The 16174-nt window shown below is 38.5% G+C and overlaps 1 protein-coding gene across 1 annotated transcript in view; it reads right to left on the reverse strand.

Moving 5' to 3' along the window:
* The window catches only part of LOC140485716 (heat shock 70 kDa protein 4L-like), a 58912-nt gene that overhangs the window by 24593 nt on the left and 18145 nt on the right, over positions 1-16174 (reverse strand). The window contains exons 6-11 of the mRNA XM_072584171.1: positions 13309-13442; positions 10617-10861; positions 9991-10067; positions 4763-4914; positions 2901-3004; positions 22-155 (exon numbers count right to left, since the gene is read on the reverse strand). Coding sequence (XP_072440272.1) covers positions 22-155; positions 2901-3004; positions 4763-4914; positions 9991-10067; positions 10617-10861; positions 13309-13442 — 846 coding nt within the window. The remainder of the gene's footprint in view (positions 1-21; positions 156-2900; positions 3005-4762; positions 4915-9990; positions 10068-10616; positions 10862-13308; positions 13443-16174) is intronic.

Genomic DNA, 16174 nt, shown 5'->3' on the forward strand with positions numbered 1-16174 from the left:
GAGACGAAACAATTGCCTTACCTATTCTGGAATCGGGATATAAAATTTCCCGTGGATTACTGTAATATGCATCCAGGTCAAAAGGCTCTTTTTTGTAGAAAGTAATGACTTTGGAGAATGGTGCTGGATGGTTTTTGCTGAAAACTTCACACTCTCTGTCAAAGAATTCATACATTCAGAAACAATTTATAAAATAACTAAATTTAATGCTCACTAAAACTTTAAGATATTATCTGCTCTCACTGAGTTGTTTAGAAATGTAGCAGCATGTTAATATTTGGTCACATTTCAGAAACTGGAACAAGCAACTTGTAGTGATAACTTTACTGCAACCTTTCCATGACTTTGATATCCTTCCCTTAATGGGTGTCTAGAACTATAAATATTTCATGTGCAGTCTAACAATTCAAAATAATTTCCTTGATTTTGCATTAACATGCTATGTTTAAAACCCAGAATCATTTACCTGGTCTTCATTTTAGATTTAGTACAACTTGCATTATCACTTGATCTTTGTATTTTGGATAGCAATAAAATCAAAAAAGCCTATTATTTAAAGAGTGATTGCAGGCAGTTCTTTTGCAATTATTTCAGACTGATAGCACTGATATTTAATGTTGTAACTCTGGCACTTTTAAAATAAGTGTAAAAGGTATCAGCATTCAAAACTGTCTTATTATGTGCATTAATATTCAGGGAAAACACACAGTGCCACCCCATACCATCCCATAGTCTGTCAAGATGATAATACAGTTTCACCTGATTTTCAAAGTGAGGTCATTGTAAGGTCTTATGCATCAATTGATAGTTCATAGATTTCAAAAAGGAATGCTGCATTTTGCAAATTGGCACCAGATTAGTAACAGTTTTCACTGAATTCAAATCTGATCAGTGAGCACATTTGTATTTTTTGTGGTGTTGCTGGGATCTCCAGTTCACAGGACTTTCTGGTTTGAAGAACTGGGTGATGGCACAGTTCACCACTTGCACACCTACATTCTAGTTTTGTAATATTCAAGAAAATCATACAGGATATACTTCTTTTCATCATACATCTGTAATATATTCTCATGTTTAGTCCTTACATAAAATGGAAACAAAAAACCCCAGAGTGCACAATGGCTCATATCCTAGAACTGGTAAAAGTTGTTTTGCCTATCTACCTGCTTGTATTCAATTTAAATAGCATAGCCACACAGTACAAGACGTCGATACATATTCAGCAGTGTTGCATGGCAACAAAGACAACGGTACTTGCTTGAACGCCAAATATGTTCTATTGGGATTAATTTGAGAACAAATGTGTGCTATGCTATAGGTACATCTAAAGTTCAGAATGCTAAGAGCCCTCACACCCTCTTCAAACAGCTATAGGGCTGCCCTTGTCCTTACCTACCATCCCAACCAGCATCCACATCCAGATCATCAGTTGCCATTCTCAGCACCTCCAGTGAGACAGATATTCCCCTCCTTGCCCACCTTCTGCAGGGAGTGTTCCCCCGGGACACCCTGGTCCACTCTTCCTTCACTCCTAACACTACTCCACAGCATCTCCTGCTGCAATTGCCAATGTTGTAACATGTTCTCAGTATCCATGGGTCCAAACACATCTTCCAGGCAAAGCAGCACTTCAGAATCTAGTCCACTGCATTCATTGCTCACAACATGGTCTCCTCTACACTGGGGAAATGAAGCATGGCCTGGGCAATCTTTTGCCAGAACATCTATGTACTGCCTACAAAAAAAAAATGACCCTGAGCATCCAGTGCAGTGCTCCAGGGAAGCTCAGTTCAAACTGAAAGAACACATTTTCCACTTGGGGACTCAATATAGGAGTTCAAGAATTATAGGAGGTGAACTCCATGTCCTAGCCCCCCACCACACACACACACCAGGCCTCGTTATCACAGTCTGCCATTACACACGATCGCTAGCCACTAAGTCTCCATTAACAGCTATTCACTTACCTAGCCAGATCACTACTGACTCCTTTATCTGTTGAATTGTTCTTCTCTCTCTTTGTGCTCTATTGTTTACTCCTTATCCCCTCTCCTCCATCCTATCTGCTGCATATAAACCAATATTTTTCCAGCTACCATCAGTTCTGATTAAGGGTCACTGGACCCAAAATGCTACCTTTGATTTCTCTTCACAGATGCTGCCAAACCTGCTGAGCTTTTCCAGCAGCTGGTTTCTGATTTACAAAATCCGCAGTTCTTATGGTTTTTACTCAGAATGCCAAGGTTATTCCATGTTAGTTTTGCTTGGTTTGCACTTTGACAGTGCAAAATCAAATTTGTCCATGCAGGCTTGTTATCTGTTTTCTATGTAGTTAAAAGCGCTATAGAATTAGCCATTGGTACTATCACGTGGCACAAAACTATTTTGGATGTCCAGTCTATTTTCTACGGAAACACCAGCAAGAGTTGAAAGTTAACTAGAAACCTAACCAAAAAATACTTTACACTAATATAATCAAGTAGAGGATGTGATGCTGTATGCTAGAGAAATTGGAGATTTTGAAAAGGGATCAGATTTGGGGAAAAAAACCTGAATATTAAAGAACAGCAAACTGTAGTGAATAATAATAGATTGTGGCAATATTTGCAATGCTGTAATATACACATTCAGAACCTAATTAGGTGGTTAGTCAATCATATGTTGTGATTTTTGGCACAATCACAAGATTGTATGCTGTTTAAGTTGAGTGAGATGAAGAGGAGTGGAGATAAACAAGCATCTAAAATTGGGTTTCTCACACTGCAGGGTCCATCAATTCTGATATCACCACTCAACTTAAATAATGCCCTCCACACAAGAAAATGACAGCACTAAGAATTACTACAGGGAACAATGTTAAAATTGTTAAAACACAGGTACTTCATACACGAATGACTTACCCCACACCTTCAGTTGCAGACTTCCATTTTAGAGTGATTGGAAAAGGAACCACATCTGTGATGGAAAACTCACGCACTTTAAATGCCGGTGACAGAATTGCACACTGGGTAAAGGTAGGGTGGAGAAGAAAAATTTACAATATGAAAAGCATATTACATCTTCCGAAGACTAAGTTTGAAAACTCAATTCTCAAATCTTAAAACAAAACATGCAACTTAGAGTCATGTGGTCATTGAGATGTACAGCACAGCAACAGACCTTTCGGTCCAACTCATTCATGCTGACAAGACATCCTACCTGCCAGTACCTGGCCCATATCCGTCCAAATCCATCATATTCAAATACCCATCCAGATGCCTTTTAAATGCTGCAATTGTACTAGTCTCCACCACTTCCTCTGGCAGCTCATTCCATGTATGTACCACCCTCTACATGAAAGAGTTGCCCCTTAGGTCTCATCTTTTTCCCCCTCACCCTAAACCTATGTCCTCTACTTCTGGACTCCCCCCACCCCCCACCCCAGGGAAAAGACTGTCTACTTATCCTACCCATGCCCATAATGATTTTATAAACCTCTATAAAGTCACCCCTCAGCCTCCGACACTCCAGGGAAAACAGACCTAGCCTTTTCAAACTCTCAAATAATCCAAATAATCCAACCCTGGCAACATCCTTGTAAATCTTTTCTTAACCCTTTCAAGTTTCACAACATCTTTCTGATAGGAAGGAGACCAGAATTGCATGCAATATTCCAACAGTGGCCTAATCAATTAATGTCCTGTACAGCTGCAACTCTACCTCCCAACTCCTGTACTCAATACTCTGGCCAATAAAGGAAAGCATACCAAACACCTTCATTATCCTATCTACCTGCGATTCCACTTTCAAGGAGCTATGAACCTGCACTCCAAGGTCTTTGTTCAGCAACACCCTCTAGGACCTTGCCCTAAGTCCTAAGATTTGCTTTCCCAAGATGCAGCAACTCACATTTATCTAAATTAAACTCCATCTGCCACTTCTCAGCCTACTGGCCCATCTGATCAAGATCCTGTTGTAATCGGAGGTAACCTTCTTCGGTTTAACCCTAAGCTTCTGGAAATATTGTAGAAGTAGAAAGCTCTTGGTATACAATTAGAAAAACTACAGGAGGTAATTTGGCAAAATAGCAAGTTGTATATCCATTCCTATGGGGGACATAAATAACCAAATTTGACATCAGACCATTATTGGTCTCTATCCTAGTTCCATAACATCAGACTATACCTTTTCTTGTTATGCAATATCAATTAATTAACACTTAGCAGTTGATTCGGATCCTTTTCTGTATAGGTTATTCAAATATTACTCATTGTAGATTTGAGCTTTTTCGAATGAGAAAAGACTTATTGTAAGCTGGAATGATTACACACATTCATGGTTTGAACTGCACTAAAGCGCTGTTGATAGACACCCCCTTATCAACTTAAAACAGATAGGAACCACATGCATAATTCTCCTGAAGAGGATTTTCAAGCCATGTAAGTGATAAATACCATTTTATCTTGACTGAGTGTTACTCCCAGATTGTAAATGCTTGGTAGCTTAAAGTATTTCCTAACTTTGCTAAACAGGTTAGTTGAAATTTTAATTCAAGTTTATTCCAAAACGTGCACATTTTGGCAAGTCTGTGAATTACTGTTTATATTGTAAAACTTATGCCATTTGTTCCATTGCTAAAACAACATAATTGAAAACAACATGATACAGTAACAATGTAAAGGATTCAGAATAAAAAAAGATGGCTACTGTTTAGAGGCAAAGGGCAAAGGGAAATCGCCTCTCACCAGTTTATACAGGATCAAAATTCTGGCCAAATATTTACCTGCAGTGCACAACCTCGTGCTACAGCTTCATCTGCATTAAGAGTTGTGCTCAAACCTTTGAGAAAAAAATTGGCAATTCTTTCTTTCACTGCTGGAATTCTTGTTGCCCCGCCCAAAATTTCAACAGAGTAGATGTCTTCAACCTGCAATTCTACAATCAGAATTCACTACTTACTAACAAGTTAAGGTTTTGCAATGCATAAATATTGTGCACAACAGGTTAGAATTAAAATATTTATTTTCCATCAGGGTGTGCTGACGTGAAATTACTTACTTTGCAATAAAATTACTTGATTTAAACATGAGCTTGCATTATTCTCATTTCAAAAATCAGACATCTTACATGCACACACAACTGATGTTCAACAGACTAATGAAACAATTAAAAAACTTAAACATAGTAACGTTACAAAATAAAACTAATATGATAGCTCCACATTGATCGGTTTTCAAACTGGAAACAAAAAAGTGGAGAGCTTGAAAATAATATCTTCACAAGTGCAAATTTATTTGTAACAACTTTGGATGGTTTATCCAGGTAAAATACATTAGTACAGTTGGCATTGATAATGTCATTTAATCTTCCAGAAATACAATGCACCAAAAACGATGACCAAAAAATGAATTTACATGGAATGCAATGTGTAAATTTTCTACAGGCTTTGAAAGTACTTATGTATCACCTCCTGTTGCTACCTTCCCCAAATCCCAGCCCAAAATCACATGAAATAAAAGTTTTAATATCCTTCATCTTAAAAGCCAGTAAAATTAAACTCATTTTGGTTTGATCCCATATCTTACTGTATTAGATGATTCCACTAATTTCACTGGCTTGGAGGTGACATTTCAGCAGTCAACTGACAGAGCAACTTCCTACCCCACAAGCAATCAATGAATTTTTCAGCTTCAGCCCTTCATGCTTTGTCTCAATTTGAACCATCATCTCAATTTCTGCATAATAAAGAAGCCTAGGCAAAATTCCAATCCTTCATTAAACCAGGGATACTATATCACAAAGATAGTTATCAGGTTCAAAATCCTCACTGAACTCCTATGATTTCCTTCAGCTATATAGCATTTTTAAACAATGACTAAAATAAGTGCAACTAACTTTGCACTGAGTGACAATTAAAACAATTGTGAAACTCTGAACTACATTAGTTGTATTCCAAAGTGCATCTCTATTGCACAGCTGACACTTCGAAAGGTAGTTCCCCTGGAGAAAATAAATTGAAAATATACAAGCGACTATTTAATCGGTTGAGTACAATGTGAGCTTTAAGCTCACAAATAAGCCTTTCCTCAGTATCACATGCTTTCAGGAAGTCTAGGTCCACATCATAGGCTTTACAGTCCCAAAATATCATTGTTGGCTTATTAAATAACTGTTCTACAAATAGGCCTCAAAATTTATTCTTAGTAGTAGATTTATTATCAACAGAATTGTAGACTAACCATAATTTCTTTTCATCCCTAAAGGCAGTACACTGGCATATTTCCGGACTACAATCATTATATCATAATCTCTTCCCTTTGTACACCTAATGAGTGTATCCTTTTCACTGTGCTTCTTCCTACCAAACCCTAATGTCTCCCTTATTGCCAAAATCACCATATTAACTTTTCACTCTAACTGAAACATTTCCTCTCGTTTTCTGCAGAATTTACTCAAAGAACTTTCCTCGTTGCTTAGAATAAGAGCAGGCTAAATAAAATTGTGAACGTATGAATTGAGGAGTGCGCCATTCAGTCCCCAAGAGTCTGCTCCATAATTTAATATTCAAAGTTTGGGAGAAGATTTGTAGCTCGTGTGCTCGTTGTTGTGGTTCTGTTCACCAAGCTGGGAATTTGTGTTGCAGACGTTTTGTCCCCTGTCTAGGTGACCTCCTCAGTGCTTAGGAGCCTCCTGTAAAGCGCTTCTGATGTTTCCTCCAGCATTTATAGTGGTTTGTCTCTGCCGCTTCTGGTTGTCAGTTCCAGCTGTCCGCTGCGGTGGCCGGTATATTGAGTCCAGGTCAATGTGCTTATTAATTAAATCTGTGGATGAGTGTCATGCCTCTAGGAATTCCCTGGCTGTTCTGTTTGGCTTGTCCTATAATAGTGTTGTCCCAGTTGAATTCATGTTGCTTGTCATCTGCGTGTGTGGCTACTAAGGAAAGCTGGTAGTGTCGTTTTGTGGCTAGTTGGTGCTCATGGATGCGGACCGTTAGCTGTCTTCCGGTTTGTCCTATGTAGTGTTTTGTGCAGTCCTTGCATGGGATTTTGTACACTACATTGGTTCTGCTCATGCTGGGTATTGGGTCCTTTGTCCTGGTGAGATGTTGTCGGAGGGTGGCTGTTGGTTTGTGTGCTGTTATGAGTCTTAGTGGTCGCAGTAGTCTGGCTGTCAGTTCAGAAATGTTTTTGATGATGGTAGTGTGGCTAACCCTTTGGGTTGTGGAATGTCCTCATTCTGTTGTCTTTCCCCTTGGGCATCTGTTGATGAAATTGCGGGGGTATCAGTTTTTGGCAAATACGTTGTATAGATGTTCTTCTTCCTCTTTTTGCAGTTCTGGTGTACTGCTGTGTGTTGTGGCCCTTTTGAACAGTGTCTTGATACAGTTTCTTTTGTGTGTGTTGGGGTGGTTGCTTTCATAGTTTAGGACTTGGTCTGTGTGTGTTGCTTTCCTGTACACTTTTGTGGTGAATTCTCCATTCGGTGTTCTCTGTACCATCACATCTAGGAATGGGAGTTGGTTGTCCTTTTCTTCCTGTCTAGTGAATCAGATTCCTGTGAGTGTGGCGTTGATGATCCGGTGTGTGTTCTCTGTAATCATTAAGTACACAGAAATAAAGGTATCATCTACATATCTGACCCAGAGTTTGGGTTGAATTTGTGGTAAGAATGTTTGTTCTAACCTTTGCATTACCGCTTCTGCTAGGAGTCCAGAGATAGGTGAGCCCATGGGTGTGCCGTTGATATGTTCATACATTTGGTTGTTGAATGTGAAGTGTGTTGTGAGGCACAGGTCCAGTAGTTTGAGTATGCAGTCTTTGTTGATAGGTTCCCGGTCTTGTTGTCTGTTCTATAATCCAGCAGTTTGGCTATTGTTTCTCTGGCGAGGGTTTTGTGGATAGAGGTGAACAGTGTCATTACATCGAATGAGACCAAAGTTACTTCCTTGTCTATGTGTATATTTCTGATGATGTCCAAGAATTCCTGTGTTGAATGTACAGTGTGTTTGGATCCGCTGATCAGGTGTTTCAGTTTCTGTTGTAGTTCTTTATCCAGTTTATGTGGTGGTGTCCCTGGTAGTGATACTATGGGTCTGAGTAGGATGTCTGGTTTGTGCGCTTTAGGTAGCCCATAGAATCATGAGTTCAACTGGGACAACACTACTATTATAGGACAAGCCAAACAGAGAACAGCCAGGGAATTCCTAGAGGCATGGCACTCCTCCACAGATTCAATCAATAAGCACATCGACCTGGATCCAATATACCTGCTACTACAGCGGACAGCTGGAACTGACAACTGGAAGCGGCAGAGACAAGCCACTATAAATGCCGGCGGAAACATCACAGAAGTGCTTCACAGGAGGCTCTCAAGCACTGAGGATGTCACCTAGACAGGGGACGAAACGTATGCAACACAAATTCCCAGCTCGGCAAACAGAACCACAACAATAATTTGATATGTCAAGGCTTGATCTAATTGTAGATCTCTATTTTCTTGTTTACCTTCAATATCATTCAACTCCCTCAGTCAATAATCTAACACGACTCAAGCTCTATGTATGAATTTTTTCATTCTTATAGTCATTCCTTAAAAAGGTTTTCTTTCCACTTTTCTTCTATTTGAAATTAAAAATATTCTAGTTTTATTGCTCTGGTTATTTCCACATTTTAATGAATGTAACTCAGTGTACTAAAGTTAGTTCATGGCCTTTGGCACATCCAAATCCCAGATAGGCTCAACTTATTTGAATTGTCTTTTAAGTATAACTTCTACTGCCTTTATAATGTCACTATCGTTAACACATATCAAGTGAAGACTCAAAACTAGTCTAATTAAAAATATTCTAAAGCTAGCCACAAGCTACACAAACACAAAGTTTTACCCACATGGAAACAGACCCTTCAGTCCAAATCGCCCATGCTAACTAGATATCCTAAATAAATCTAGTCCCATTTGCCAGTACTTGGTCCATATCCCTCTCAACCACTGACTCACATACCCACCCAGATGCCTTTTAAAATGTTGTAATTGTACCAACCTCCACCAATTCCTGTAGTAGTTCATCCCATACACACACACATCACCCTCAGTGTGAAATGGTTGCCAGAGATCCTTTTTACATCTTTCCCCTCTCACCTTAACTCTATAACCTCTAGTTTTGGACTCCCCCCACCCGGAGGAAAAGACTTTGGTTATTCACCATATCCATGCCCCTCAATTTTATAAACTTCTACATGGTCACCCTTCATGCTCCAATGCTCCAGGAAAAATAACCCTTGCCCATTTATCCTCCCCCCATAGTTCAAACCCTCCAACCCTGGTAACATCTTTGTTAACCTTTTCTGCACCCTTGCAAGTTTAACAGCATCTGCCTAACCAATGCATTATGGCCACCCAGAAAGTCAAAAGAAGAATTTCTGGCGAGTATGTAAAGTCAATTTATTACAGGTGAGACACAATGCAAGCGTTCAGTTGTTAGGGCAGGAGGAACGCTATGCTTCAAAAATAAAACACTACGGGAATTAATGAGAAAAGTTCAGCATATGTGCACCATAATGAAACTTAAGTATTTCACCATTCTTCCTGACTGTTTGATACTAGCGTTTAATACAGGAGCCTGAGCTAAGATGCAACTTAAATGTGAACAACAGTAGTCTTGTCAACCAGTGAAATGATTCAAATTGGTTTAGCAATAAAATTTAGAAGTTTAAACAATGCTCCTTCTGAAGTATAAATGAAGTATGACGCAATAGCCAAAACCATTATTCCAAGTTGAATTTCAATGTACCCACCATTTATTATAGCACAAGTCCAATTATGTAGCTTCCATTATAAAAATTGAGAGAATAAAAAATTCTGAAATGAGCACTGAATTACACCTTCAAATTGTTTGAAATATCCCTAATCCACTTTTCTCACTACACTTGAAAATTTACACTTGTTTTGGACTCGTTACATATGGAATTGGAAAATATAGTTAAGATTATAAACATTAAGGAGATCACATACTAGCTTGTTCCATAATGCTTTTTAAAGGGGCTTCCACTCTATTTAAAAATGAGGCACAAAGTTCTTCAAACTGTGCTCTGTAAAGAAAAACAAACTTGTATAACTATATTAGCAAGACAAAAATATTTAATTGACTGACAGATAAGTAATTCCAAGAGATTAGATTTCAGCAAGATTATACATGAAAACGTAGGAAGACACTACTGGAAATTAAACCCAAAACACAACTAGTTAACATTCCAAATAATGCCATCTTTACCTAATTACTTAACATTTACTGGAACTGGTTAACTTGGTAACAATTCGCTTCCATTACACATTCAATATTATTTGGTACATTAAAGAAATCTCAAATCTGCACATATTAGAAACTGGTCAAGACTTCAATCAAGTAAACCACTCCATATATATCTTTCCAGCAGTGACCTTTGCAGAGATATGGTCAGGTGTTAGTTATAAGGATGGCTATGTTCAGACTTGACCTCTGGCAGCAGATTCAATTATTTCCCAAAAAGAGAAATTATGCCACAAAATGCCTTCAAATAGTTTTCTCTTCCTCTCATTCACTTCAAAATACCGCATAGTAAAATTCTTATTTGGAATGAAAAAAAGACAAAGTACATTACCTGTTCATTCTACCAGAAACATCGATATCATTCATAAAACATTCTATATTCATTGGGAGATCTGATGCATTTGCACTCATTAGCTTCTTTAATTTTTCACACTCCTGATACAGACGGAGCAAAGCTCTACCATTCGACTTCACATTTAGTTTATATTTACTCTTGAATTCTTCACAGAAGTATTCTACCAGGGCCTCATCAAAATTCTTTCCACCTAAGTAGGGATCAAATGCAGTTCCCAGAACCTATAATGTGGGTTGTGAGGGAGAAAAGACAGGTGGGGGAAAGAGATATCATTAATGTTCAATCTTCTCCAATAATCAGCTTTAACAATATTCTGAACAAACGTAAATATTAAGTTCACACACTTTGAAATTATAAAAAGGCACAATGTAGGTTCAACTTTTTACAACTGATTTAGAAACAGTATTAGAAAAACTTCAACAAGCACCAGATTCAAATGAACTGAACATACCAGACATAACCAGAGTATGCAACTGGACCAATTAAACTTGCTGAATTATTTAGGTATGTAGCTTCTCAAAGTTTCCATGTTCAGTTAGATATCAACCTACAAAGTAAAATTAGTAATGTTCCCAAAAATCCCTACTCAGTATTACTGAAATAAACTGAAAACCTTTTGGGAGCTTTATTTTACATTTTCAAAACAAACTTTGGACAGACAATTACATTTTTGCACCACCTTGTGTTTTGAGCAGACAATATTGGCTTCATACAGGTTTAGACCAAACTTTAAGTTAATTTAGAGTCAGAGGTTTCTCAAACCTCCAAGAAATTTTCTAACCCGTCTGTTCAGAGATATTGCTACATATCTGTGGGTGGCACAGTGGTTAGCACTGCTGCCTCACAGCACCAGAGATCCAGGTTCAATTCCCACCTCAGGCGACTGACTGTGTGGAGTTTGCACGTTCTCCCTGTGTCTCCGTGGGTTTCCTCCGGGTGCTCCAGTTTCCTCCCACAGACCAAAAATGTGCAGGTTAGGTGAATTGGCTATGCTAAATTGCACATAGTGTTAGGTGAAGGGATAAATGTAGGGGAATGGGTCTGGGTGGGTTGCGCTTTGGTGGGTCGGTGTGGATTTGTTGGGCCGAAGGGCCTGTTTCCACACTAAGTAATCTAATCATATCGCTGGAGCAGGTGGAACTTGAACCCAGCCCTCTTGTCTCAGAGATAGGTACCCCTGTGCCACAAGCACCCCCTCAAAAGGATGTATACAAGAGAGTACCTAAACCATGCTAATCGAGAAAGCCCAAGATTAATTTTCTACCACCAGTCTATAAAATTAGCTAATCTTGCTCAGGTTAATAGGCACCTACCATCAGCTTCAGCATCTTCAAGTAGGGAAAATGCATGTATAAAACATTGTTCCTTCTGATGTTATTCAGTAACCCATTAAAAAAAACTCAGTGTAAACAAGATTGGGCTCAAATGCAACACCATCCTTCACTCCCTTTGAAAAGGCAAATAACATACTAACACAAATATCAGACATGAGGAATGGTCACTTGGACAAAATACTAAATGATAATGTCCATGCAGCTAAATGCCAGCTTGAGGAGAGAAAAGAAAGACAAAAGTGACATTGTTCAAAAGGAGGGAAATGTAATGCTTAGATTTTAAAATAAAAATCAAATTGTAACAAAAAACGTCCAAACATACAACCGCCAAGCTAATTATACTTACAAATCTAGTTTCAGATAATCAAGTCCAAATAAAACTAATTACTGATTAAAAAAAAGAACCACTTCACAGCAGATGGTGGAATTTGAATTCAACATTGAAAAATCCAGAAACAAAAGTCTAATGATAACCAAGTCTAATGATAACATTGTCATAAAAACCCACCTAGTTCACTTCTGTCCTTAATGGAAAGGAACTGGATGCCCTTGCCTACATATGACTCCACGCTCACAACAAAGTGGTGGACTCTTAAATGCCCTCTGAAAGGACCTACCAAGCTGACTGACTGTAGTAAAGGAAAAACAGGAACAAAGTTTCCTGGAAGAATTATATTTGACTCCAAACAGTAACTGTTTCTCTCTCCACAGATACTGCCAGACCAGTTTTTATTTCAGATTTCCATCATCCTGCAGTGTTTTGTTTTTATTACAAGACCCTACCAAACTGCATAGGTTAAAATGAAATACTCCATGGCATTATTTCAAACTAGAGGAGGGAAGTTTCCCGAACATCCTGCTCAGATTTGTGCCCAAATAAATGCCAAACAATAAATTCTGTTCGTCACATTGCTATTTACAAAAGTTTGATGAATTTCCTACATTACTTAAGTGCAAATACTAAAAGGTAAGGTAAGTTTGCTATAGAGGTAGTCCTACTGGACCATAGGGCTGCTTGCTCATTAGAGAGATGACTGAGTTTCATCAGTTGTAAAGTATTTGTAAAGCACAACTGATACAAATTGTGAAAAGCACTAGAGGAACCTCGATTATCCGGCATTCGATTATCAGAATATTGGATCATCCAGCAAGATCACCAGGTCCTGATGCTTGGCTAAATTATATTATCCAGCATTTGATTAACTGAACAAAAATGTTCCCCGCCTGTGTCCTTTGGATAATCCAGGTTCCTCTGTACTCAAGTCTAAACTTTTTTCCAACGTAAGAGGACTTATTCTAATCTGCAACAGAAAGTTTTTTTTATATATACTAACCTTGAGCTTTCCCTTGTTAAATGCACAAACTGAAGTCTGATAGGCTGAATGCCCCATATCAACAAACACCACATTCCTTGGTTTCTCTTCAGGAGTTGGCAAATCTTGTTTGTAAATACCATATGCAAGCGCAACTAGAAAACAGATCATGTGGATAGGTTTGTACAAGATTTGACAATACAATTACTAAACAGTGGCTGAGAAATCACCTGTCATGACTTTGAGCATTTACTCCTCAGTATTGAATACTGATGAGCTAAGTCCCTTACTCATTATGAAATGAATGATGTGGTCAAAGTCTCATGCTCAAAAAGCAAAGAGGAAAGAGGAAAGCAAGAAACATGCAGGTCATCTCAGTTTCTTTCCATCCCACTTTAGCTAACCTCATTGTTTGCTTCATTGGATTTTTTGAGTCCCCCCTTAAAATGTATTTATTTTACTTGCATTAAATAGGGAGTGCCACATTACAGTCACTCTTGAGTAAAGAGTTAGTGAATTTCCTACTGGAATTACAAGCAACACTTTATATTTGTGCTCTCCCCCACAAATATTGAACTCAATCTTGAAGGCCAATAAACTAGCCTCATTTTTCTCTTTTCCAAAAAAAATCCTTAAATCAGTTTGTTGAATGCAATCATGAAGAGCTTACTACTCCAACTTCACTTTACTTCCCTCACTTCAAAATATACTATTTTAAAAGCACACAACTGCCAAAGTCTAATGTAACTGTACAATTTTTATGGTCATAACTGCACAAAAGATCCATATTCAACCCAAACCCATGCCGGCTTTCTGTATAGCAGTCAATTGCATCCCTCCATTCCATTCTACAGCCTTACAAGTTTTCTTAAGTGCTTATCTAATTTATTTTTGGAATCATGGATCATCTTTGCTGCCCTTACCCTTCAAGTCAGTAAGTTGCAGTCAACGGTCGCTTGACGTATAAAGTGTTGTCTCCGTTCTCTACATAATTTCTCCAAAAATCTCAAACCTGTGTCTCCCAGTTTTTAAAAATTAGCTAATGGGAGGTTTTTCCCACTTATCTACAGTGTTCAAACTTGTCACAATCTGGCACATATCTAAAAAATCATCTCAGTCTGCTGTGCTGTAAAAGGGAACCACAGCAGATTTTGCAACCTAACTATAAATGCTTCATCCTTGAAACAATACTTGCCAATCTTCTGTGCAGCCTTTCAAAGACCTTCACATCCTTATAAAGCATGGCAAGAAGAACGGAATACAACTCCAACTGTAGCCTAACCAAAGTTTTACACAGGTTCATAAAATTATTTGGGGACAAAATAAGTTATGAAGTCCAAGATTCCACATGCTTTTCTAACTCTTCCCTCAATATGTCCGGCAAAGTTCACAAGATCGATGCACATGATTCTCCAGAACTTTATAATTAGGTGCAAGTGTTTAAACTGCCCCAGAAACAAACTCTTTCTCCTACCCCATTTGTGAATATGCATTACCTCACACTACAATTAAAATTCTTTTCTCTTTTACCAATGTGGCCAAGTAATCTATCTTCATCAGGTTTAAGATAAAAATGATCTACCAAACCAGTTTTGTCATAAATAATTGGTTTATTATCAGCAAAAAACTTTTTTAAAGACACTAACTGGTTAACATAGGAATATAGATATTATTTACATTAGATTCCCTACAATATGGAAACAGGCCCTTCGGCCCAACAAGTCCACACCGACCTTCCGAAGAGTAATCCCCCCAGACCCATTCCCTTACCTTACATTTATTAATGCACCTAACACTATGGTCAATTTAGCATGGCCAATTCACCTGACCTGCACATCTTTGGGTTGTGGGAGGAAACCCATGCAGTCAGTCACCGGAGACTAGAATCAAACCTGGGCGCCCGGCACTGTGAGGCTTCAGCCTAACCACTGAGCCACCAACTTACATACGCTCATCCCTCTAAAGAGCCTGAAAACACATGTAATTCAGGAAAAAGGAAAAAAAAAAGGTTTTCTGAAAAAAAAAAATTGACTAATGGATTATTATTCTTAAAAGGCAAAAGTTTCTTAGTCTTAAAAATCTTCCTTTTGAGGAAGAGGATTCCAAAGATACTCAGCCCGCTTTGATAAAAATGTTTTCTTCAGCTGTCTCTTAAATAGAAATAGACAGCATAGGTTTAGGGTGAGAGGGGAAAGATATAAAAGGGACCTAAGGGGCAACCTTTTCATGCAGAGGGTGGTACGTGTATGGAATGAACCGCAAGAGGAAGTGGTGAGGCTGGTACCCATTTAAAAAGGCATCTGAATAGGTAGGGTTTGGAGAGATACAGGGTGGGTGCTAGCAGGTGGGACTAGATTGGGTTGGGATATCTGGTTGGCATGGACGAGTTGGACCGAAGGGTCTGTTTCTGTGCTGTACATCTCTATGAAGCATAGGATGCACTCAATGCTGTGTGGTCAAGTCACTTATCACACATTGTCATCTCTGGAGTCTCTACAGACACAGCTAGCTCAGGAGGTACAACAGGGTACTTTCTCCAATCATACTTTCAGCACACAGATTTCACCTTGAACTCAACAAGAGGCTCTCTTTACAGGAATGGGAAAGATTACTTATACAGCTTTACTGTTGATAACAAATGCAGATAAAGCATCTTGTATCTGGTCATTTTTCAAACTGCCCCAGCAAGCATTTATCACTAGTCAAAAAACAAGAACTGTGGACACTGGAAATCAAAGTACAACAAAAATAGAAAATTCTGGAAAAACTCAGGGCTGTCAGCATTTGTGAAGAAAAGTCAGACTTAATGTTTTGAGTCCAGTGACCTCCTTCAGAGAGGGTCTTATTGATTCAAACAAATTACCAGTCATTTGATTTCTAGAAAAAG

This window comes from Chiloscyllium punctatum, chromosome 14 (assembly GCF_047496795.1).
Source record: "Chiloscyllium punctatum isolate Juve2018m chromosome 14, sChiPun1.3, whole genome shotgun sequence".
Lineage (NCBI taxonomy): Eukaryota > Metazoa > Chordata > Chondrichthyes > Orectolobiformes > Hemiscylliidae > Chiloscyllium > Chiloscyllium punctatum.